Here is a 24,562-nt window from a genome sequence, read left to right as displayed (position 1 = left end):
GCTTACAAGGTCAATTTTTGGATAAAACGGAGTCATTATTGTGGTCAAAGTTCGATAACTCCAACAAAAAGTATCGACCAATGCTGATTTTCGAACTTGACCAAGGTATTAGTAATATAAACATTTGGTATAAATTTAATGAAAATCCGTCAAAGTTTGTAGGCATGAGAGTGCTTACAAGGTCAATTTTTGGATAAAACGGAGTCATTATTGTGGTCATAGTCCCATAACTCCAACAAAAAGTATTGACCAATGCTGATTTTCGAACTTGACCAAGGCATTAGTGGTATAAACATTCGGTATAAATTTATTGAAAATCAGTCAAAGTTTGTAGGCATGAGAGCGCTTACAAGGTCAATTTTTGGATAAAACGGAGTCATTATTGTAGTCAAAGTTCGATAACTCCTACAAAAAGTATCGACCAATGCTGATTTTCGAACTTGACCAAGATAATAGTGGTATAAACATTTGGTATAAATTTAATGAAAATCCGTCAAAATTTGTAGGCATGAGAGCGCTTACAAAAAAGTGTGACGGACGGACGCACGGACACACGGACCCACGGACGCACAGACCCACGGACACACGGACCCACGGACACACGTACGGACGCCCGGCATTTCTATGTCCCCGCACCGCGTTGCGGCGGGGGACAAAATCACTTGTTGACATTTGATATTGATAATTGCAGAGCAGCGTTTATTTTTGTATGAGATAAATGGAATAAATTCTTCCTCAAGTTAGTTTTCTTGAATCAGTAACAAAATGCTTCATATAATATTTTGCTACAATAGAGATAAGAAAATGGCAGAGTTATCTTGATTTTTGCGATTTAATGAGTTTCCTTTCCCCTACCTTCTCCATGGATCGTGCCACACGTCAGCAGTGTGTCTGTGTACGGGGGCGTCCCTAGTTTCCCTGGGAGGGGCAGGTTCCTCCACCCATGGCTTGTGTCTGTGAGAGGCAGGTTTCCTTTCAAACCTACAAGTATGATGAGAGTCTAATATAGTAATTAGCCATTCCAGATGCTATCTATATACCGATAGGTCAGCAAATGCAAAAAAGGTGGTGCTGTATTTTGCTGATGTGATAAATTATTTCATTTGTATTTTTCATTTTTTAGAATGTTTCACCAGTACTGGTACTGTACCAGTTATCGGCTAAGACCAGTTATCGGCTAAACTGAGAGTTCGGGTTTATAGCACGCGTCAATCCGAGATTTTTTAATTCAGTTGTCTTTTTCGAATAAAGAAAAGTAAGTTTGCTTGAAAACTTTCTTTAATATTTTTTATACATGAGCTTAAACGATCATTGTTTACCGCTGATTTTACATCTTTGCACTTTCAGCAGTGGGGGAAGTGACGTTATAAGTTAAAAATAGAATACTACCTCATTTTGATACGTTATTATATCCCTTCTTTGATTTGACATATAAAATCAATACATTTAACATGTATAAACAAAAGGAATTCACGAATTTCCAAGAGATTCGTAGCGCAATTGAACACCTGATTGCACAATTATGTATTGAATAGTATACAATTTGGTGTATTACCGTATGATAATAAACGAATTATTTTATGAGTTTTGTTTATAATGTATCATGACCCCGAATACTTTAGTCTGACCTCACAAGGGGCATAATTCAAACTACATTTAGCAGAGTATAAAATCAACATGAACACGGAGTTTTACTATGTTATTATCACGAAGCCGATAACTGGTACAGTAAATCGTAAAAACTCGGCAAATTCGGGGCGTGCTTAAACGCACAAAACAAGATGTTTGGGGTTCAAAATAATGATATAAACTAACAGATTGATAAATAAGGAGTTCACTTTTTACAGTATGTCAAGTTTTATCCAAAAATATCAAGAAATAAGGAATTACGAAAAGAAAACGTTAAATTTTGGCCGATAACTGGTACAGTGCCAGTACCGGTAGTATTTGTTTTATTAAAAGAAGAGGCCTATGGACCACATCGCTCACTTGAACAACAGTTCATTGTAACATTATATTTCGTTGCATATGGTATTTCTATTTTAAACTTTGAACCCCTTTCTGGGGCCCAACTATTAGTCAGTGGATTATGGTTGGCTTTAACAATTTAGAATCTACACTATTTGAGGATCCTTGCATAGTAATCTCACAAACTTTAGGATTGTTGTTCTCAGGAAGAAAATTTCAAAACATTTTCCAAATTTACTTCTATGTTAAACTTTGGGGCCCCAGTATTAGTCTGGTGGTTACAGCTTTATAATTAAGAATCTACCGGTACGTTATTTAAGGATGCTTGCAAAGTAATCTCACAAATTGAAGCATTGAAGTTCTCCAGAAGACGATTTTTAAACATTTTCCTTCTAGATTTCTATGTTAAAATTTAAACCCCTTCCAGGGCCCAAGTGTTAGAACGAGGGTCATGGCTATTGTAATTTAGAATCTACACTATTTGAGGATGCTTACGTAGTAATCTAATAAATTGAAGCATTGTAGTTCTTGAGAAGAAGAAATTTAAACATTTTTCCTATTTATTTCTATGTTAAAGTTTGAACCCCTCTTGGACCCCAGTATTAGTCCCGGGGTCAAGATTTTACCAATTTAGAATCTACAAAAGTCAAGAATGCTTGCATAGTAATCCCACAAACTGTTGCACTGTAGTTCTTGAGAAGCAGATTTTCATCAAAACGTTCCCTTAATATTTCTGTTAACTTTGAACCCTGCCTAGTGCCCCAGGATTATTCTGAGGGTCACAGCTTCCACAATTTAGAATCTTCACAATATGAGGATCCTTGCATAGTAATCTTACAAACTGTAGCATTGTAGTTCTTGAGAAGAAGATTTTTAAACACTTTCCCTACATACTTCTATGTTAAACTTTGAACCCCTTCTGGGGCCCCACTGTTAGTCCAGGGGTCACCATCTTTAACAATTTAAAGTCTACAATAGCCAAGGATGTATGCATAGTTATATCCCAAACTGTTGCATTGTAGTTCGTGAGGAGAAGATTTTTAAACATTTTTCCTATATAGGTTAAATATTGGCATTTCTGGTGCAGTGGTTCTTAAGAAGATTTTTAAACATTTTTCCTATGTAATTCTATATTAAACTTTGAACCCTTGGAACACTTTGAAAATTAATATCATGTAAAAATATAGCGTGCCCACTGTGATAGTTTGAGTTGAGCAAGGTATCAAAAAACTTCAAAAGTGAAACTTCTACCCAAAAATCTTTAGATTTCACACTGTACATGTTTCCATGTACGACAATTACTTGTACACAGTTCATACCTCTCTGGAGGATGCCTCTCTGGGAAAGGGTCTCTCATAAATTTCTGAGAAGGATGTTCACGTTCCTACAAAATTAGGCAAACAGAACTTTAAACAAACAGTATAACTTTCAACAAAAGATTGAAACCCCTTGAACAGTGTACAAGTACTATACCCTGTGATAATGATGCACTGGAGGGGGTGCCCACTCTGGCTCTCTTGTCCAACGAACCTCAAAGTTCTCATATTGGCCCCGCTGCCAACCTATTGGGCTGGGGGACCGCTTAGAAGGCAGCTTGTCATAATACTCATCGTCATATCTAGAAATAGGTCAACATCATATTTATCCTCTAACATGCAGATGTAAAAGAAATAAGTAGTAGAAAGAATAAAATTTTCAAATAATACATGCTTGATTAAAATCTAATAAGAGTAAACTTTCCCCATTGATAAAATATTTTTATAACTTAGCTAGCTATAGATTTTATTCCTAAAAACCTTGAAAACTTGTTAATAATGAAATTCAACATTAAAAACTGCAAAACTTGCAAGGATTCTAAATAAACCCAGTTTTTATAAAACCCATTCGTTGGTACTTCACTAAGTGAAAAAATTTCCTCTTAATATTTTTAGCAACTTCAACTTACTGGTCATAATATGGATCTTTGTGTAAGTTCTTATAGCGATCATTCTCTTTGTTAATTTCAAACTCTTCTTCCACTGATAAATTCAGTCTCTTCTGTTCAAAGTCTGTCTCCTGCTCCTTTCTCATGTTAGCTTTCTTTAATTGCTACAAGAGAGAAAAACATTCTTATGATCACATTAATTCACTAGCAACAAACTCTCCCATTCCTACAACTCAGTACATGTACAATTGTTAACTTACCCAACTAATGTAAAAATTGACAGCTTCTTTACCTAAATATTGCCTTGTCATGACATGTTTGTTTAGCTATTGACATGAAATCCCCCCCAGTTATCTGCCTTACCTCCTTAGCGTGTCTCAGCCCTCTCTCCCAGGCTGTCTCCACCTTGGGTGGCATTGGAGGAGGGGGAGGTAACTCTTCTTCTTCGATTTCTTCTGCTGCAGGTTTCTACATCAGATTATATAAAAAAAAATCAAAAATAGAATCCAGAATCTTTCTGAACACATTTTTATGCAAAGTATAAATATCATATGAGCATTCTGATTTCTAATTACCTCCCCTGGGCCTTGCCATGGGCCGCTGCCTTGTCCGTAAGTGGCTGGACCAAATTCGGGCCGTTCTATCATTCTGTAGTTGCCTGTAACAGTGAAATGAATATGTTTTCATACTATACAAAGTGAATGATTGATGAAATTATTATTACCAATTGTTTAATACATGTTATCAAATTATGGACAAACTGATATGTAATACTAGTAATCAAAACTATTAAACAAATGACAAATCAACTGTGACACTTCCATATTGTGCCATACTTCCTATCGAAATAAGCAATAAAATCAAGCATAATTCTACATGTATAAACTCTTTGAATTTTTTCTTTCCCAAAAGCATTCTTTTCCTATCAGATTAGCACAATAGGTCAGAGCACTACCTACAAATTTGTAAGTCATGAGTTTGAATCCCGCTGGGGCTTTAATAGTTTTTACTTTTCCAAATATTTTTAATAAAACACATTATCTGGTGAAATATTGTAACATTTTAAAATTCTAAACCAGTGATAGTATTTTGATTATAATGTAGTTTTATCAACATTAATATCTATAGGTGTCCCCTACCTCCTTAAATGAAAAATTTACATGTGAAGTTTGCACCAATTCCCTTGTTTACTATTTCAGAGAATAACCTACACTATCAAGTATTCTTTAATTAGTAACATTTTTATACAGAAATATATTTTACTTTTCAATATTGTGTCAAGGGTGTTAGATATTTTACCTTTGTCATTCACTCCTGCATGAATAAATCTACAGTTATCTACCTTTGTCATTCACTCCTGGATGAATAAATCTACAGTTATCTACCTTTGTCATTCACTCCTGGATGAATAAATCTACAGTTATTTACCTTTGTCATTCACTCCGGGATGAATAAATCTACAGTTATTTACCTTTGTCATTCACTCCTGGATGAATAAATCTACAGTTATTTCCCCATGTACAGGCCCCCCTAGTGAAGAATCGACAGATGGGAGGAATAAAAGGTTTCCTGGTTCCTGGCTCTCTTATCTCCCCTTCCTCACAATCTTCATCCTACAATATATAAAAGAAAATTTAGAATAATTATGCTTACTTTTTGATTTCAGTTGCAATCAGTACAGTACATTGATTCATTGATTTTGCTTATATTAGTGTTTTCCAGATTTTCAAAACCTGGAGTTATCGTTCATAACACAAGTTATCTCTCCATTAGAGCAGGTATAGAGTATAAACAGATGGTTGAAATAGACGTGCTTTGTCTTGTTTAATCGGTTGTTGATGGCAATGTAAATACACATTTGTGCAATTAAAGGATGCTGTAATACTTTTAAAACATAAGGGAGGTATGATGAGCATGTTTAATTGTACCATCTACCAATAATTAATACAGTTACTGACGATGAAATGCGTGGTTTAATTGTACCATCTACCAATAATTAATACAGTTACTGACGATGAAATGCGTGGTTTAATTGTAATTGTACCATCTACCAATAATTAATACAGTTACTGACGATGAAATGTGTGGTTTAATTGTACCATCTACCAATAATTAATACAGTTACTGACGATGAAATGTGTGGTTTAATTGTACCATCTAACAATAATTAATACAGTTACTGACGATAAAATGCGTGGTTTAATTGTACAATCTACCAATAATTAATACAGTTACTGACGATGAAATGCGTGGTTTAATTGTAATTGTACCATCTACCAATAATTAATACAGTTACTGACGATGAACTGCGTGGTTTAATTGTACCATCTACCAATAATTAATACAGTTACTGACGATGAAATGCGTGGTTTAATTGTAATTGTACCATCTACCAATAATTAATACAGTTACTGACGATGAACTGTGTGGTTTAATTGTACCATCTACCAATAATTAATACAGTTACTGACGATGAAATGCGTGGTTTAATTGTACCATCAACCAAATAATTAATACAGTTACTGACGAAGAAATGTGTGGTTTAATTGTACCATCTACCAATAATTAATACAGTTGCTGACGATGAAATGTGTGGTTTCAAGAGAGCGCCGCTAATACATGTACATTTTATTGGACGGGCAAAGCAATCATAAAGACATGGGTGATTTTTCTTTACCTCTCTTAAAGAGAATGTTTCAATCTATTAGAAGGTCGAAGTACAAAGATGGGCATTATACCTACTGTGCTGAAAAAGTTACTTTATATACTTCCTCTTGATGGATTTCATTTATATCAAATAATGACTAATTTCATCATCCTGGGAATTAAAGAGTAAAACAAAAATGTTTGCAACATATCTTTTGCGTAATTTTTCGTATATGACTTGCAAGTAGGTTTTCATTTAAAGTTGCATTTATTTACGATTTTGATCGAAAACATCCACCTTTATATTTATATAGTTCATTCCATTCTTAAATTTTCATGAAATATTTTCTCCAAAACATGGTTTGATGTGCATAGCAATTGATATTACGGTAATTTTGTTCTTGTGCATTTCCTTTTAAATTCAAGCTAACTATAGTATCATATATTTAATCTCACACTTTACCATATATTTGATTGCTATTGGTGGTACGTAAATAGAGTACAATTCAATTATATAAAGGGCAGTGGGATAAATGATAAAAGTAATAAAGGTACAAAAAGTAAAACGAACAAACAAATAAAAACTACAAAAAACGTGTATCAGCAGTCGCCTCTAAGCTTTGTAAAAAAAATCTTATTTTAAACCGAAAAACAAATTCTAATTTCGATGAAATCTATATTATAAACCACTGATATTTATTTCAATGCTGTCATTCCTCTTAACCCTATAAAATCTATTTCATACAACGAATCTTCATTGATAAAACATCCTGCCTGATAGGTACAGTTGCCTGAATTAATAACCATCGCTGCCTGGTTAGATATCAATACCCACAGCGTGTATATTTTTTTCATGAAAGCATGGCATTTTGAACGAATGCAGCTCAACGAACTAGTGCAAACATTATATTTTAAAAAGAGTGTGTGTGGTTGGGGGGAAGGGGAACAGATGGACAGAAATTCTTGACGAACAACAATAAAAAGTAAAAATCCCAAAATCCCAGTCCCTGAAGTTGGCGGGGGGAAGCCAGGGTCCTTTGAGTTTAATCCGAATTTTAAAATATATACTTTCCCTATATAATTGTTTTTGCATTGTCCTCAGTATAAAAGTATAGGGACAGTTCGTTAGGAATTTGTATTTCTATATTTGATTTCTAGAACAAAGCCGCTTTTCAACTCCAGCCCTCTCTAATATTTATAACATCTTTCATTTCTGCGTAACATGTGGGTGCATTTTATCAGAGAAAACACAAAACCACCAGCCATCCTTTAGCTCTGAAATTGACAAAAGGAGGAATTGTCCCTAAAATAGAAATCCAAATGTCTTTCATTTGCAATGATTACCGATTGATCAACAATATGCATTACATTATTCATGTTATTGATTGTAATCAAACGCAATCTTTGCATTGAAGATCATGATATGCTGACTTTGATTTTCTTTTAATTTAAGATAAGTTTTGATGTTTTCTGTTTGGTAATTCAAATACTATCAAATGTTTTTGTTGTAGGAAAACTTGCGGATCATAACTGTAAACTCCCGCACTGATTTACTTATATTCAATTTATCGGCATGCTATAAGGAGAAGATAACTCTTTCAGTAATGATAACTCTAGTTCATGGGAAGTCCGAATACTCTCCATTAAGACAATATGTCTTTCATACACAGTATGTACTTTCATAATTCGAAAGAAATGTACTTGTGTTCACAATGTGAAGTGAAGCATAACTTTTTTTAAATTCATCACAAAAAATAACATTCTTACATCATCTAATTCACCATCATCTGAATGTGCTTCACCCTGAAATATATAACAAACCATGTTAAACAAACAATGATTATAAAATGAAAGTTATTTTTTTTTAATTTTCAAATTCATATTATTTACATGAGTTTTTTCCCCACATAAGTTGACTTTAATCTCACCTCCTCCGTCTCCCTTTTCTCTGCTTCGTTCTCCCCACCCCTACTGTCATCAATTTTTTCTTTGTCCTCATGACCCCGCCCATCTTCTTCACCCACATCCTCATCATAATCCAGTTCCACTTGCTCCTCACCCATGCTACTTTGATTATGAAATTTGTCCACCTTTCTGTCTTTTTTCAAGTCAGCCCTCTTTGAAGAGGAGTCATTAGTTTGTATGGTTTCTTTAACGACATCATCTACTTTGTAATTGTCAATTTTCTCTTCATCACTGAAGGATTCCTCTTCATCAGAAATATCGTTGTACATTTCACGTCTCCTCTTTTCCAAGTCAATGTCCGACAAATTTCCTTCCTCAGAAATGGGCGATGCTGCTGAATCCAAGTCCCTGATAGGAGTTTTCTCCCTTTCCTGCAGGTCACTCTCTGGACTATTAATGTCCTCAGTTTCAGCCAGAGGTCGGTCATGATGCACATTATCTCCCTTTTTAGTCAAGTCTAAATCCCATTCATCTTCCTTACCCTCTAGTTTCTCTTTTTCTTCCTCCTCTTCATCAGACAGTTCACCAGCCTCACTTTCACTTATATCCTCAGCAGGTGATAAAGGATTTTCCACAATTTCTTCATTATTTCCTGCCTTGTCTTCTTCTTCTTCATTTCCTTGACTTAACTCTGACTGAGATATTTGACTTGACTGAGATATTTGACTTGACTGAGATACTTGACTTGACTGAGTTTCATTTTCATCATCACTTGAAACTTCTTCTGCTTCTTTTACATGCTGGGCTCCAGAATTATCATCCACATCCATAAATTCCTCAATATCCCTTGTTGGAGCCTCATCATTTTTAGCCACATCATCCTCCCATTCATTCACATCTTCATCACTTTCAATATCACTTCCCTGTGTGTTTCTTCCAGAGTTAGTTTCTGAAGGTAAATCCTGGTAAACACTCTCCTCGTTTTCAGGACTACCAACTGACTTATCCACTGAATCTCTGCAAACATCATCTTGATTAGAAATTTCCTCAGTATTATCAATAATTGTCCTAGATTGAGCGTTTTCTGAGGCCTCCTGAGATATTTCATTTATATCTCTGAAATTCCTTTCATCATCAACCACACCCTCATTATCAAGTTTTTGTTTGCTTTCAATGTCTTGAGAATCTTCGACAGCTTCATTTCCTAAATTGCTTACTTCATCATCGCAGGCTAACTCTTCTTGCGATTCACTTGCTAAATCCTCACTGTTGTCTCCCTTTTTACTTCCTTCTTCTTTCCTAATTTCAGATTCCTCGGGCGATTCCTCATTGTTGCCAACTGGGCTTGATGTGTTTTCATCATTCACACTCGGAGATAAAGATGGACTGGCAGCTGCTTCCTCATTCTTTTGATCTTCCACCTGATCTTCCTCACTTTCTATTTTTCTGTCAAGGGGAGAACTACTGATTTTATCAGCATCTTCCAAATCATCATGGCTTGCATCTTTTTCCAATTGTTCATCATTAGTACTGCCACAAGTTAGGTCACCATTGTTGGCATCAATTTCAGAGTTTTCGTCCTTAGTTGGTGTTACTGTTGCAGTATCATCATCCATCAGGATTTAACTAAAAAAAAGTAAATAAGGGATTGTAAACATCAAATATTTAAACCATAAGTAGTAATACTTTGTATTGACTTTCAAGTTTCTAATTACTCAACATAAGATCAACTACATTCCACAGAATTACCCATTCTAAACATTCATTTACCCTTGATCAGTAAAATCTGTAAATGGCTAAATAGCTTGTCAGCATTATTTCTTTTGTTCCTTGTTATCTGGATTATAATTTTTTCACCTGTTTCATTTGGTTTATTATTTTTGTATGCTAAGAATATATGTTGTAGGTATGTGGCCCTCCCCTCATTTTTATGTTTGTTATTACCCATTTCCATTTAAAGGTTTCTGTAACTTATATTTTTAAACTTTCTAAATTTTCCCCTCTCTTCTTTTATTTATCACAAAATGATTTGGCTGTATTTCTTTAAAAATAAGATATTTTTAATTTCTTCCCACAATTGGATCAATAAGTAAAGTATGGAACTTGCATCTCTATCATCCCCTTATCTAACTAAAGCCATTAAATTAAGACAAAAACTTATTAGCCAAGGAATCGTAGTTTAAATTTTAAAAAGTTTGATTAATTATTACGTTACATGCAGTACAGATGCCTGATCCACCTCTACATTTATCGTGAGAAATAAAGAGCGCTTGTTCACTGTGACATCATACATAAACTTTCTTTTTCTCTATTTATGTTTCTCGAACGAGTACAAAGGAATGGAAGTGTGTCTTAGCTCGTTTTGTTCTCTCCAAAGCGTGCGAGATACCGGTACTCAAAACAAGTCGATGAACCTCACAAAACCAATTGTGAGTGAAAGGTCAGCCACTTTTGGCTAGAAAACTGCCCCAAAAATTTACTTGATGAATTTGTAGGGCTAGGCTTGCTTGTTCAGTTTCAAATGCACTGGTTGTTAAAGCTTTGTTTATAGGTGTTTGGTACTGGTGAGATGTGCTTGCTTTAAAAAAGAGCAATAATGATGTTTAATGCATGGAATAATTATTATTAAATGATGCAAGTGTAAGCAATAAAACATGATTGGTGACTTTTCCCTTCCCATTTGTGCAAAGTGTGAAGAAGCCATTCTGAACAGAGCATGACTTCTTCATGAGCACAAGAATAATTCAGAAAGTTTGTCCATGTGTAAGTATTAAAGCATACATGTGTGCTTGACTGGCAGTGGGTTTCCGATGATGAACCATACTGAATCTCCCCTAAATATCTTGGTTGAATTCGTAAACAGAAATAAATCAGCTGCAGAAATAAAATATAACTGTATCACAAATTTGGGATCTAGCTTTCAGTAAACAGTCGCTGTGTAAATCTGTCCTATACAATCATATTTAAAATTACTATTCAAATATAAACATATTTTACATGTATATCCTACCTCCTGCTAAATTCTACGAAAATTATTGGCTATCGGCAGTCACAAGGATATTCCTTACATAGTCAGCACAAAATGTTACTCCCTTTGAGCATTATGACATCATTCTTAGAGAAGAAAGATGTCATGTTTTTTACCCAAATTAAAACCTATAAAACCTAAGTTTTTATTGATATTATTCATTATTTGCCATTTATCCATATTAACGGACCTGGTTAAAGTTTTAGTTGCAGGTCCAGTATATAAGATCTTCACCAAACTTGCATGGGTGATGCATCTGGACTTGACTTGAAAATAAAAAGTTTTGTCATATATATGTTACTTTTGTCATCTGCAAAACAGTGCCTTGTTACTGGTTACAAATGAAATGGGGTAAAATTCAGGACTTAAATTTCTGACCATATCTATTTGTACACAAAGGCAGACAGTTAACAATATTATCTTTACATGGTTTGTAGTTGATCTAATAAGGTTTATACATGGTCAGTAAATTCCAAATGGGGTGAGAGCGGACCTCCATATGGAATTTAATGACCACGTATAAACCATTTTAGGTCAACTACAAACCATGTAGGTAACGTGAACCATTAACATCTTGTATATATACAGAATATCTGTCAATGATTTACATACGGGTGTTTGGAATCCAACAAGATCACAAACAAATATGAAACTTAATCATTGTTATTGCTCAAGTTATATCAGGGACGTATATTCTCACGTAATATATACGGCCCTATTCATAGATCTTCTAAAAATTCTACGAGAAACAATGTGCTATACAACGTAAACATTATTCGACCTAATTTTCTTACCTAGAATTCGATGGAAAGGGAAAAGGATCGTGGATATCTAATCTTTCTTTGTTCAAGATTCGTGTCTTATCTTTATTTGGCTTTATTATAAGTGAAAGTTGAGAAATAAACGTTAATTTTCTACAAATTGACCGACTCTATAGACGTCGCCATTTATATTTTTGGATTGGTCAATTGACGTCACGTGGAAGTAATTATCGATACCTCTCTAAAGTTTTCTTCAGATGCGATGGATTAATCAAAAGAATAATTCAAAATGGACGTCGGGGAGCTACTTTCTTTTCAGGTAACACGCTTATGTGTAAATTATTTGGGATTTTTGAAATATCATAGCAAGAATATTATGCATATACTCTATTTCTAGATGTTAATTACATGGAAGGTCGATGGTTTGAAGTTTGGTTGATCATATTCATCAAAATGTGAAAACTTGAAATATTCACTCGAATTTTCTCAGTGAGGCATCACCACTCATATATAACAATAGCTGCAGAACTGAAGTTCTACCGGAATTTTAGTTGACTGACCGTAGAGCTTCAGTTCCATCAATACAAAAATGTATATCTTTTGCGAACAAAATGTTCCGCACGGTTTTGAACCTATTCTAATTTAGAAATATAGGCCTATATTGTGTGAAAATTTTAATTCTGTACCAAAAAAGTTCCTGAGACATTTTACTTTGCATGCATAACCTTACTTGCCTCTAAATATCTTTTAAACACTCTTGCAAACCTGGTAATCAGGTAAAGAGAACTGTGGTGGTTTGTTTACTGATAATAATGATGAACTGAGTGAATTAAAATACTTTGTTTTCGAGGTCGGTTAGGTGTTTAGGAAATGTTTGAGGCAAATCAAGTGGTGAATTTGTAGTTAAATCTCTCAGGAATGTTTTTTTTGTGTGAAAATATGTATAGATTCCTGTTCAGTTTAAGTATGTAATATTTACCTAGAAAGAATAATCTCACCGTGACCAGGCTACGCTCAGGTCACAGCAAGAATTCATCCCATATACTTGCAATGTAGCAGCCGCGAAGCAGATCAGCTTCGCATCGATTTTAAGTCTGTTAAAAATAATCTGCAGGGGAAAAACACATTTTATACATTACAAACCTTTTCGAACATGCATATGTAGTTTAGTCCACAAAATATCCATTGAATGAGTCGTACCAAGGCATTTTGTTAAAATACGCGTTTGAATTTGCCTGCCATTTTGTCAGAAATCGCACTCGGAATGTCTCGGATTGTATCCTTAACATGGCACCCATAAACAGCGAATTTTCAAACGTGATGATAAAAGTGGCAGCGATTTCGAGGCAAACCTGAAACCTGGATTCAGTTCCACTTATAGTCTAAACTTTGATTAAAATTAACAGAGATGTGCTGTAGTGCCTGATGAGGTAAGAATAAATTGCATTGTACATAATGATGATGTTTGATTTTAGCCAGAAAAACCACAGCCCACAGGAAAAGGCAAAAAGAGATTCCATGATGATGATGCTTCAGATCAAGTTACTGATAAAAGAAAGAGAGGCCAAGTATCATTTTCTGAGGACTCCAAGATCAGTGAGGAAGAGAGAGAGAAGATTCTTCAGCTGGTAGAAACAGAGACCAGTGTATGCTTCACTTTATATAATATACTGAAAAACTGCACCCTTGTGATATACAACATGCATAGAGGATTTATTTTATTTTCTTTTATTCATTTATAACTCAAAATTGTCATTGTTGAATGAATTGATGAATGTTTATGGAAAAAGACAACCAGTCCCAATATGAAAAGTTGTCTTCCTTATGATAACATTTTATTGCATTGTAAATTTATTTGTTATCATAATAATGTTTACTTAAAACAGTAAAAGTGTAAATGCATGCTAATTTATGACATTTTATATATATTTATCTTGCATGCCATTTTTATGCGATTTTCTGTATTGTTACATAGGCAGAAACTCTGGATGAAACCAGTCTCAAAAAGATGCTCTTAAATTTTGAAAAAAAAGTCTACAAAAACCAAGAGCAGAGAATTAAATACCCAGATCTCCCTGAGAAGTGTGTACATTGGATATATACAAGTTTTGTGTTTAAAATAAGAAAAAATTCAAAATTCTTCATATGTATTATGACAGAAATAATATTTCGGGTCTTTTGAAGTGCTCTGGCTGTCTCTTTACAGGTTTATGGAATCAGAAATCGAATTAAACGAAATCATACAGGAAATGCACGTGATAGCCACTGTTCCTGAGCTGTATCATATTCTGGTGGACCTGAACACTGTGCAATCCTTACTTCAACTCCTCTCTCATGAAAACACAGATATCCTTTTCAAACCTCTAAGAAATATTTTATTAAGGAGCATGTAACAAAACCTTAGTTGTAAAGATGATTTTTAAAACCATTTTTGCCATTTCTCATTGTGGATACCAGTATTTTGTTTTGTCTTATACAGTTTCCTTATTTTTATCCTCTCTCAACTTGTTTTGTGGATGGTGGTGGTGTTTGGGGAAAAGGGAGGGGGAGATAAGAACGATGGAAAGAAGAGAAACAGTTCTTAAAATTAATTTTCCTTAGTTACAAGTACATATCTCAATAGCAGTTGTGGATTTGATACAAGAAATGACAGATGTGGACACATTGAATGAAAATGATGAGGCAGCTACAGCATTTACAGATGTTATGGTGAGAATAAAATCAAAGTCAACAAAGTAAGATCAAACCAGACACAACTATAAAATGATAAGAAGAACCCAAATATCCTTCATTTATCTAATTGTAAAGCAAAAAATGGGGAGGGGGGTCATTTTATTGGTACCTCATAGAGCCTGGTCATGTTAACCCAATTTCACTTTAAACCTGCATAATGAATTATTTGGGTAAAAAGTTTGTGTTCCATGAAGGAAGGTTGTACTTATGTACTACATGTACAAGTTAACATATTTTGATTATTGACTCTTTTCCTCCTCTTGCAGGTTGATGGGCAGATTGTAGCAATACTGGTTCAGAATATGGAAAGGCTCGATGAAAACAATAAGGAGGAGGCAGATGGTGTCCACAACACTTTAGGTAATATTTTTAAATTTGCTTTAATTGTGAAGGATCATGAGAATATTGACATGCTGTCCATGCGCAGATGATAATTTCTATCAGACCAAGGGTATTGGGTCCTGTACTCTCCCCCATGAAAAGAGTGGATAGCCAAGATGAGTGTTTCAACATAGAACTTACTGTGTTAACTTGGACAGCCCACAAAAAATCTGACCACCAATTATTAATGGTTCACCATCAGTCTGTTTGCTTTGGTGAAAATGAATTCCTTCCAATCCTCAAAGAAAACTAGCAAACATTCTAGATTTGAAATAAAAACACAATTCAGCGTATCTTTTAGAACAGGCAAGAGTCTTTTAACATGACAATTTCGTAAGGTAAAGGAAAAACATGCATTTACCACTAAGTTATCTTTCTTAACACTTGGGGAATGAAGCTCGTAAAATTTTGTGCTAATCACAAGTTTCTTTGTAGGCATACATATACATAAGTAAACAATTATGCTATTTACACAACTTGTACAATTTCTATAATAATGCAAACCCAGAAGCATATCTTTTCTTGATTGCATAATTCCATTGTTTAGATTTTGGACAACAATTTTTTTTATTCTTTAAGCAATAATTGAGAATTTACTGGAGTATCGCCCTGAAATGTCATCAGATGCAGCTCAGCAGGGGTTACTGCAGTGGTTACTGAGAAGAATAAAGGTAATACTTGATGTAATATCAGTACTTCATGTATTTTCAGTATCAGTAGATTATATCTATTTCCACATGCATGCAAATGCCCCATGATACCACATTGACTGTAACTGAAATGTGTATTGCAATCATGGTATGATGGGACACATAGTGGTAAATATCATTATGGAGTGGATGATGGTTTGTCATATGTATCATGGTTTGATGGTTATCAGAATTACTATGTTTGGCTTTAAGTTGCATTGAAAAAACTTCACAAATACTCTAAATAGAAAGGAAACCACACAGATCACAATCTGATACTTCATAAAAGACAATGTAATTCATTTTTAATGAGCATAGAATTATTTTAATTTCAAAATTGAAAAACATGTGATATATTCTTTAAACAATAGTGGGTAGAGGAAGATATCAAATAGATTTTAGGATTATGATTATGGAAATGTGAATTTATACAAAAAGATCATAGTTGTCCTATTGAGACCTCCTACGATGTAAACAGTAAGCAAACTGATACAGTGATATAAAGACTGTTTTACCACAGTCAGGTATAGGTGTGTGCAAACCTACTCATTATAAACATCAGATGTCGAACCCAGTCATTTCTGAAGGATGTTGATTATTTGATTGCCTTCTCTTTATTTACAGGCAAAAATGCCATTTGATGCCAATAAACTGTATGCCAGTGAAATTTTAGCCATATTATTACAGAACAGTGATGGTAAGAGAAAAAATTATTAACAAGGCTAGATGGTCATGGCCATTTTTAACTGGGTTTTCGATAGGAAAAATCCGGTTATTGAAAATGGTGATAATGACTGGTATGTGGCTGCCAAACGGGTATTTTTTCGCATAATATTGCATATAGGATAACCCTAGTATGGATAATTTCTTCTAAAGTTTTCAAGATAGGAAGCTGTTGTTTTGCAGATCAATTGTACATACAAGGGTTGTTAGAAAAGTTCGCAAACAAGTTCGATTGTGAGCGGATTATTTGCATGATACCAGCGAAACTTTTTAGTATTAAACTTGACGTAATTTCTTATAAATATGTAAAGATTTGTTTTTTTGAAGATGCACCATCAAAAAAGTACAGCTTATTTATTATTATAAAGTATGCTTCACGAAGCATGTCAGCTTTTGATATTTTCATATTTTGTATGCATTTCTACTTATTAATAAAATGTACTGTTTAAACTAATAAAAATATACGATATTTCATATAACATTAAAATAACTTATGAAGGTCCTTTTTGGAAAGTTTCAATTTAATTAAAATTTCTGACAATATTATTCCGAATATGGACGACTCACGTCTGAAAGTTTTAAGATTTTCTGACCTAAATGATCTATGATATCACTCAAAAGACATTATACAAAATCTTGACAAATAACGGTGTTAAGGTGCATTTTATGAATGGGTTAAAAAGTGCGTGGAACTGAAAGGTGTTTACTTTGAAAATGCGTGACAGGTGTGCCTTTCAGTTGTTTGACGTTACATGACGTCGTGGAAATATGAAATGGCGCTCCGTAAATCTAAATCATACATACTGAAAATCGCTGTATATTTTGAACAACTTATCAAATCATGTGATTTTTTGCATACTTATTTTCAATTGACACATTTAATAAGACATGCGTCATCCTACAAAGTAAACAGTAATTTTTCCGTAAATCACTTTGTCCGCAAATATTCTAACAACCCTCATATACCAGAGGTGTGCATATTACTTGGATTTAATTTTTGATAATTTATTGAAAAAAAAATCACCTGTTGGACTTAGTTTTTAGCTCACCGAGACGAAGTCAGGGGAGCTTATGGCAGAGGATTACTTTATCTTAGTTATTACTGGTCCTAACTTCACCAAACTTGCATTGATGGTGCGTCTTATGATACTGATGCACCTGACAGTCATGAATGCTGAATCTGAGCCATAGGTTTCGGATGCTGGAGGAGGTTAAGGTTTTTGGAGCTGGTAAAAGTTTTAGAAGCGGTTCTCTCTGATGATTATATCTTAGTTATTACTGGTCCAAACTTCACCAAACTTGCATGAATGGTGGATCTTATGATACTGATGCACCTAACAGTCTTGAATGCTGAATCTGAGTGATAAGTTTTGGATGCTGGGGGAGGTTAAGGTTTTTATAGCTGGTTAAAGTTTGAGAAGCGGTTGCTCTCTGATGATTATATCTTAGTTATTACTGGTCCTAACTTCACTAAACTTGCATGGATGATACGTCTTATGATACTGATGCACCAATGCTGAATCTGAGCCATAGATTTTGGACGCTGGATGAGGTTTAGTTTTTTGGAACAGGTCACATGTTTTATAGATAATAGCTTGCATAGTTGACATAACTATAATATAAATGAATCGTAGAGGTAGCTTCAGATGCAGAGCCTGATCTCCATTATTAAGGATGCTAAAAAAATCTACCTCACTCAAACCTGCTTGATAGATGTGTTTGTTGTTAAATGATATAACATGATTCCTGTGATATAGTATTGTATGATATGATACACTATTGTTTAATATGATACAATATTATATCATATGTTGTATTGTAAAAAGTTATATGATACGATATGATATTGTATCAATGTTTTATATATTTTATGATATGATGTGATAATATGATATGATATTGTATCAATTTTTTTTATATTTTATGATATGATGTGATATTGTTTCATGATATTGTTATGTATTGTATTGTATATTATGATATAATGTTGTATAATATATATTTTATAGGATAAGGCTGGGACGATACTGTACTTAGCTGATTCGGTACATATCACGATACATGAGATGCAATACGATACATATCATAATACATTGCAACAAAATGAAAACATGAATAAGGGTTTAATATTTATTCAATCTGTCAATGTATTACCGCATGTCCACAGTTATTTTATAATATTTAAAATGAGCGTTGTACAATTTACAAATTACTTTAGTCTTGTATACACTACTTTTTGATAAACAAGTAATCCAAAAGTTTTCCACACTCCAGATTTAGCTTTCTAACAGTTTTACGACAACTTTACGAGGTATTCGGCCATTTCGTACTTTCATATTAGGCACCCGGACGAAAAATAGCTATTATATTTTTGGAAATAAAAAAAAAGGACGCTTAGGTATCGTTGTATTAATGGTAAATTAATTGATCCAAATATCGTCAAAATAAAAACTGTGATGCACCAGTGCATTGGTAGATCGTCCCATCCCTAATATTGTATCATTAGTATATTATTTTATCACATGATATTGTTACATATGATATTGCAATATACAATATTGTATCATATGATATGATATTGTACTTTGTTTTCCCTCGGACTGAAATGTCACACTTTCATTGGATTAAACATGGCACGTGATTGCCTCATATATCTCTATGTAGGTTCTTTGAGGATTTATATTAGGCAATATGGCCGTCATTGGCCGCCGCCTCACCTACTCATCTCGATATATCATATTATTTAACACAGAAATCGTGTTCAGTAAGTCCTTAAAATATTTAGAGTAGTTGCCCTTTGGAATTATTTTTAAATTAGAGTAGTTGCCCTTTGAATATTGACGTCACATTGTTATGTCTGGAGCAGAGCAAAATGGCAGCGCCGAAATTTGCTCAAATCTCTGCAGAGGTTTAAAATTGAATAGCAACAAAACATTGTAAGTAATATGGGTGAAGCGAAGATTTTTTAAGTGTATTTGAAAGGTGGTATTGATATTTTTTAAGAGTTTAAATGAGTTTAACTGGACGAGATGTAAGGCATCTTGTATATGGCTGTGCCATGATCATCGCTATTTGTGAAGAAATATGTCGCTTAATAGTCCTCGGGAAAACAAAACACTTATTAGGTTAGTTACTGACTCACTACGGAAATATATTGGGTTGATCAATCTCATAGACGGCTCGGCTTCGCCTCGCCATCTATGAGATTGATCAACCCAATATATTTCCGTAGTGAGTCAGTAACTAACCTAATAAGTAATAATATGATATGGTATCAATCGATATTGTGTAATTTGATATTGGTTTATATAATGTATTATTATATCACATTAAATTGTATAATATGATTTTATATATTTTATTGTCTCATATGATACAATTTGTATAAAATGATATTGTATTATATAATATTTTACTATATCACATGATATTGTATATGATATGATACAATATTGTATCCAATATGATACAGTATCATACAATACAAAATCATACTATATTATACAATATGATATCATGATGTACAATATTGTGATGTTTTATTTGATATGATATTGTGTCATATAATACTATATTGTATCATATATTACGTATTATGATATTGTGTTATGTGATCAAATACAATAATGTAAAACACTATACAATGTAATATCATGTGTTACACTATCATATCTCATCATTATTTATTACGGTATTTTATTGTATTATTAATATGATATATATTGTAAGTATGATAGGATGCAGTATTGTATTTTATATTATTGTATTGATAAACATTGTATCTTACAATACCATATGAAATGAACATAATTATGATTATGATACAATTTTTAACAGATGATATACGATATTGTGTCAAAACAGTATCCATGAATATCCAAGATCATAAAGTATGATTTTCATATAATATGATAATAGGTCTCATAAAGGTGATGCCTCATAAAGGTGATGCCTCGTCTCGGTGAGCTTTGTAATCTGTGATTACCTATGTTTTGGTATAAGTAAGATTAAACATAAAAATCTCATCAAGTTAACTTGGCATTACAAAATGTATTGCTTGCTGTTAATCTTTTTTATAATGTTGTTAAGCATGTTGTTTTTGTTTTTAAATCAGATAACAGACTGCTTCTTGGAGATTTAGATGGAATTGATGTTTTATTACAACAGTTAGCGGTAAAAATCTAATTTACATCAGTGTTTGTAATAACATCAATATTGATCTACATCATTATCTGTTACACCTATATAAAACTTTAAACAAGCATACAGACACCACCCAGCTGAATTCAGTTTGTTATTTAATGTATATGATATTAAATGAATACATTTGTAGGCATACAAAAGACATGACCCCAACACCAAGGAAGAAATTGAGATGATGGAGAATCTCTTCAACTCTTTGTGTTCATGCTTAATGCGCTCAGAAAATCGCAGCAAGTTCCTTCGAGGGGAGGGGCTACAGCTGATGAATCTCATGTTAAGGTGAGAAAAAATCTTTTAAAAATGGATATATTCATTGCATTGTACTGTGGAATCGAAAAATAACCTTTCTTCCAGTTTTCGTTGAATTGATGTTCCTAAATTCAGGTGTCTATTAGATGAAAATGACAATATTTTTATTTTTAACTTTAGGGAAAAGAAAATGTCCAGAAACAGTGCAATAAAAGTGTTGAACCATGCCATGACTGGTCAGGAAGGGTCAGACAACAGTCAGAAATTTGTTGATATTCTTGGGCTCAGAACCATATTTCCTTTGTTCATGAAAACACCAACTAAAGGAAGAGCAGGTCCATCACCTGCAGAACTAGAAGGTACATGCATAAAATGTGACAAAGAAATACCATTAATTAAACATTGAATCTCATTGTGGATTGAACTCTATCTGTGAAAGAGCACTTAAAAACTGTTGATCTATTGAAATTCTTTTTTGTTCTCCCTTTAAAACTAGAAGATAAGAAATTGGTCAAATTATTAAAAATTTCTGCTTTTGAAACTGATTTACTGTAATTGTGAATAAGTGTAACACATATCAGTTATGGAAGCATGTAATGATCAAAATTAATAGATTCTATGTGTAATTGCTTTCTTCCTTTTGGAATTTTGAAAGAGTTTTAGTGTTTTTTATATTTCAGAACATATCACCAATATCATTGCCTCCTTGTTGAGGAATTGTCAAGCCACACAACGACAGAGACTCATCAGTAAATTCACAGAAAACGATCATGAAAAGGTGGGTAATTGAAGTAAAACTAGGACTGTTTGCAAGTTAGTTGATACTCATTATCATGGGTTTAAACGTAAGTGTGTTAATTGAACGTGCATGTAGAAAATATATAAATGATTGAAGACCTATGACAAGGATAGGTTATGTTTTTCAGGTCAAAACAATTATTTTCCCGGTCAAAACAATTATTTTCCCATGAAAGCAACTGAGATTTCTCTTCATTCATAAAAATAAATAGCAAAGCATATGATATTTATCTAGTCAAATGCTCATTGAGTTTCTGTTGTTTAGTTCATTTTTTTTCTTTCAATATTGATGGGTGCTTTTTAATAATTTTTTTTAGGTTGAACGGTTATTAGAGTTGCATTTCAAATACCTGGACAAGGTGAGACTGATAGACACGGAAATAGAACAAGAGAAACAGCGCCTGAAGAGGAGGGGTGAAGACATGGATGAGGACCTGGAAGACGAGTTCTACATCCGGCGACTGGACGCTGGACTGTTCACCCTCCAGCTGGTCGACTACGTGATGCTGGAGATTAGTGCCACAGGGGCCTCTACAGTATGTCACTAATAGAGTTGTCTCCCACCCTGAAACATCTTGGGCTAAATGCCATTTTAGAAATTCACCATTGCCTATTATTTTGATATTTTTAATCGTGTTAATCTAAAACTAAATACTAGTGTTCTGACTGGGAAACTGTGAACCCAATTATGCATGGAACACAGTACTAATACATGTACCGGTATATACAAAAAAGAGGAGCACCTATTACTGTCATTTCAACTGCAGCATTACATGCATACTGTATACAGGGAAATATTCGCCCCTGTTTTATTTTTGCTCCTTTCGCCCTCGTTGTCAGAGGGCGAATTTAAAACTGTGCAAATTCTATGTTGCAAATAATATTTCTGTTAACACAACTGCATCTGGGTGAATTCAAGATGGGGCGAAAAAGCTTGCAAGGGTAAAAGGGCGAAAATTACACACAGGGCAAAAAAAACCCTATATACAGTAGTCTAAACTAGACTTCCAAAAGTTTTGTAAAATTTGAAATCGGTAATGAGCTAAATTAGATTCTTTATACATGTTAATATTGTTTTAGTCTTTAATCTATTTCTATTATCTTTAAACTTCTGTCAAACTCATGTACGTGTATAATACAAGATGAGGACGACAGTCTGAACTTGAATTCATTGTTTAAGGTTAACATTGGTCCGTTACATTTTTCACTATGCTAATGCAATGTGACCCAGCTTGGAAGGAAAAATAGCTAACAGTTGCATCTTGTTATTGTAGATAAAACAAAGAATAATGCAGATTTTAAATATGAGGGGAGGATCCGTCAAATCCATTAGGAGTATCATGAGGGGTAAGTTGAACCCTTTTTATAATAGACATTTAAAAGGACCCACATGTGCTTGAGAACAAGACTGAACATCCATACAAAATATGATTAAGCAAAATACATGTATTCACCATACTTCAAAACTTAATATATACAGTATAATGAGTATTTTCTGCAGTTGTTTATTTTCTGCAGTATTTTGCTGGTTTGAAAAATGTGCAGAAATAAAAATCACAAAATATTCTTAAATTATTCACAAAATCAACCGGTTGTATTCTCAAATGGTCAGTATGCTACTAAGTAGTCTGTATTCGGTAATTACCTGTGATGAACTTGTGATATCATTTCAGTTCAATGTCATTTGTGTGGAAATACTCATTAAATTCACACTTAATTATTATAAAGGACTTATATTTTAGTACATGTATATGTATCTACAAAAATACACACTCAAAAGTAACAAAATCATCCGACATGATTTATTTCTCAGGTTATACATATTGATCTGCATGTGCAGATAATGTACTCGAAGAGCATGTATGAAATTCATTTTCATGAATCTAATTCAAAATAGCAACAGCCTTAGTAATAATATCCCTATTCTTCTAGGATAAACAATCATATAAGAATTGTACCGATTAAGTATCCTCAATATGATCGGTCAAGTCAAATAATTGATATCGAAGGTTTAAGTCAGTCAAAACATAAATGTATAATTTGATTACGAGTCAAAAGAAGTAAAAAAAAAAAAGATTCAAATTAATCACCATTTGTAAATATTCGTGCGAATTTTTAAACAACAGAACATTGTTAAACATTGACCATGCGACAATTACTATTTCAATTATCAATTAATACGTTGGATACAATGTATTGGGATAATACGTTAAATGTTAAAATTCAATTTTTGAGTTCTAGCTAATAGCAGAAATTGGAAACGCAGAGTATAATTTGATACCTTCTAGGGTCTTAACTGCAAAAATTTTATGCGACAGAAAATAACTGTTATACGGCATGTATTTATAACTAAAAACCATCCTGTTTGACTTCATAAAGTTTCAAGTTGTATGAAATGTTTATTTTGTTTCAGAGTATGCCGGTAATATTGGTGATGCCAAAGACCCAGAGGCCAGAGAAAAAGAACAGGATAGAATAATGCAGTTAGTGGACAAGTTTTTGTGAACAAAATCAACACCTTCAGCATTAAACTAATTTTTACAATGGGTTGACT

General features: G+C 33.5%; 2 protein-coding genes across 3 annotated transcripts in view; one reads left to right on the top strand and one right to left on the bottom strand.

The window, feature by feature from the left end:
- Nucleotides 1-12,407, bottom strand: part of LOC128188258 (zinc finger CCCH domain-containing protein 18-like) — an 18,770-nt gene extending 6,363 nt beyond the window's left edge. Inside the window, exons 1-11 of one of the 2 annotated variants that reach the window (XM_052859210.1) lie at nucleotides 12,266-12,406; nucleotides 11,662-11,737; nucleotides 8,467-10,069; nucleotides 8,306-8,341; nucleotides 5,364-5,505; nucleotides 4,468-4,550; nucleotides 4,256-4,360; nucleotides 3,914-4,056; nucleotides 3,442-3,586; nucleotides 3,288-3,352; nucleotides 856-981 (exon numbers count right to left, since the gene is read on the bottom strand). In XM_052859210.1, coding sequence (XP_052715170.1) covers nucleotides 856-981; nucleotides 3,288-3,352; nucleotides 3,442-3,586; nucleotides 3,914-4,056; nucleotides 4,256-4,360; nucleotides 4,468-4,550; nucleotides 5,364-5,505; nucleotides 8,306-8,341; nucleotides 8,467-10,059 — 2,438 coding nt within the window. In that variant the 5' untranslated portion in view covers nucleotides 10,060-10,069; nucleotides 11,662-11,737; nucleotides 12,266-12,406. Of the gene's footprint in view, nucleotides 1-855; nucleotides 982-3,287; nucleotides 3,353-3,441; nucleotides 3,587-3,913; nucleotides 4,057-4,255; nucleotides 4,361-4,467; nucleotides 4,551-5,363; nucleotides 5,506-8,305; nucleotides 8,342-8,466; nucleotides 10,070-11,661; nucleotides 11,738-12,265 lie in introns of both variants that reach the window. The other variant, XM_052859209.1, reaches the window with a different exon arrangement.
- On the top strand, nucleotides 12,406-24,562 carry LOC128188261 (beta-catenin-like protein 1). The gene is made up of 15 exons (XM_052859216.1): nucleotides 12,406-12,551; nucleotides 13,708-13,878; nucleotides 14,208-14,314; nucleotides 14,439-14,583; nucleotides 14,849-14,941; nucleotides 15,232-15,325; nucleotides 15,926-16,017; nucleotides 16,660-16,732; nucleotides 20,873-20,931; nucleotides 21,092-21,240; nucleotides 21,391-21,569; nucleotides 21,891-21,988; nucleotides 22,326-22,544; nucleotides 23,283-23,355; nucleotides 24,422-24,562. Exons 1-15 carry the CDS (start codon nucleotides 12,522-12,524, stop codon nucleotides 24,511-24,513), a joined length of 1,674 nt encoding a protein of 557 aa, XP_052715176.1. The 5' UTR covers nucleotides 12,406-12,521; the 3' UTR covers nucleotides 24,514-24,562.

The sequence above is a fragment of the Crassostrea angulata genome, chromosome 6, assembly GCF_025612915.1.
Source record: "Crassostrea angulata isolate pt1a10 chromosome 6, ASM2561291v2, whole genome shotgun sequence".
NCBI lineage: Eukaryota > Metazoa > Mollusca > Bivalvia > Ostreida > Ostreidae > Magallana > Magallana angulata.
This window is presented reverse-complemented; position numbering and strand designations above follow the sequence as displayed.

Bases quoted from the DNA above. Each gene is read 5' to 3' on its own strand.
- LOC128188261 (XM_052859216.1), top strand. From the start codon at position 12,522: ATGGACGTCGGGGAGCTACTTTCTTTTCAG. The intron at 12,552-13,707 runs GTAACACGCTTA...GTTTGATTTTAG, and splicing joins GGGAGCTACTTTCTTTTCAG to CCAGAAAAACCACAGCCCAC. The intron at 23,356-24,421 runs GTAAGTTGAACC...ATTTTGTTTCAG, and splicing joins CATTAGGAGTATCATGAGGG to AGTATGCCGGTAATATTGGT.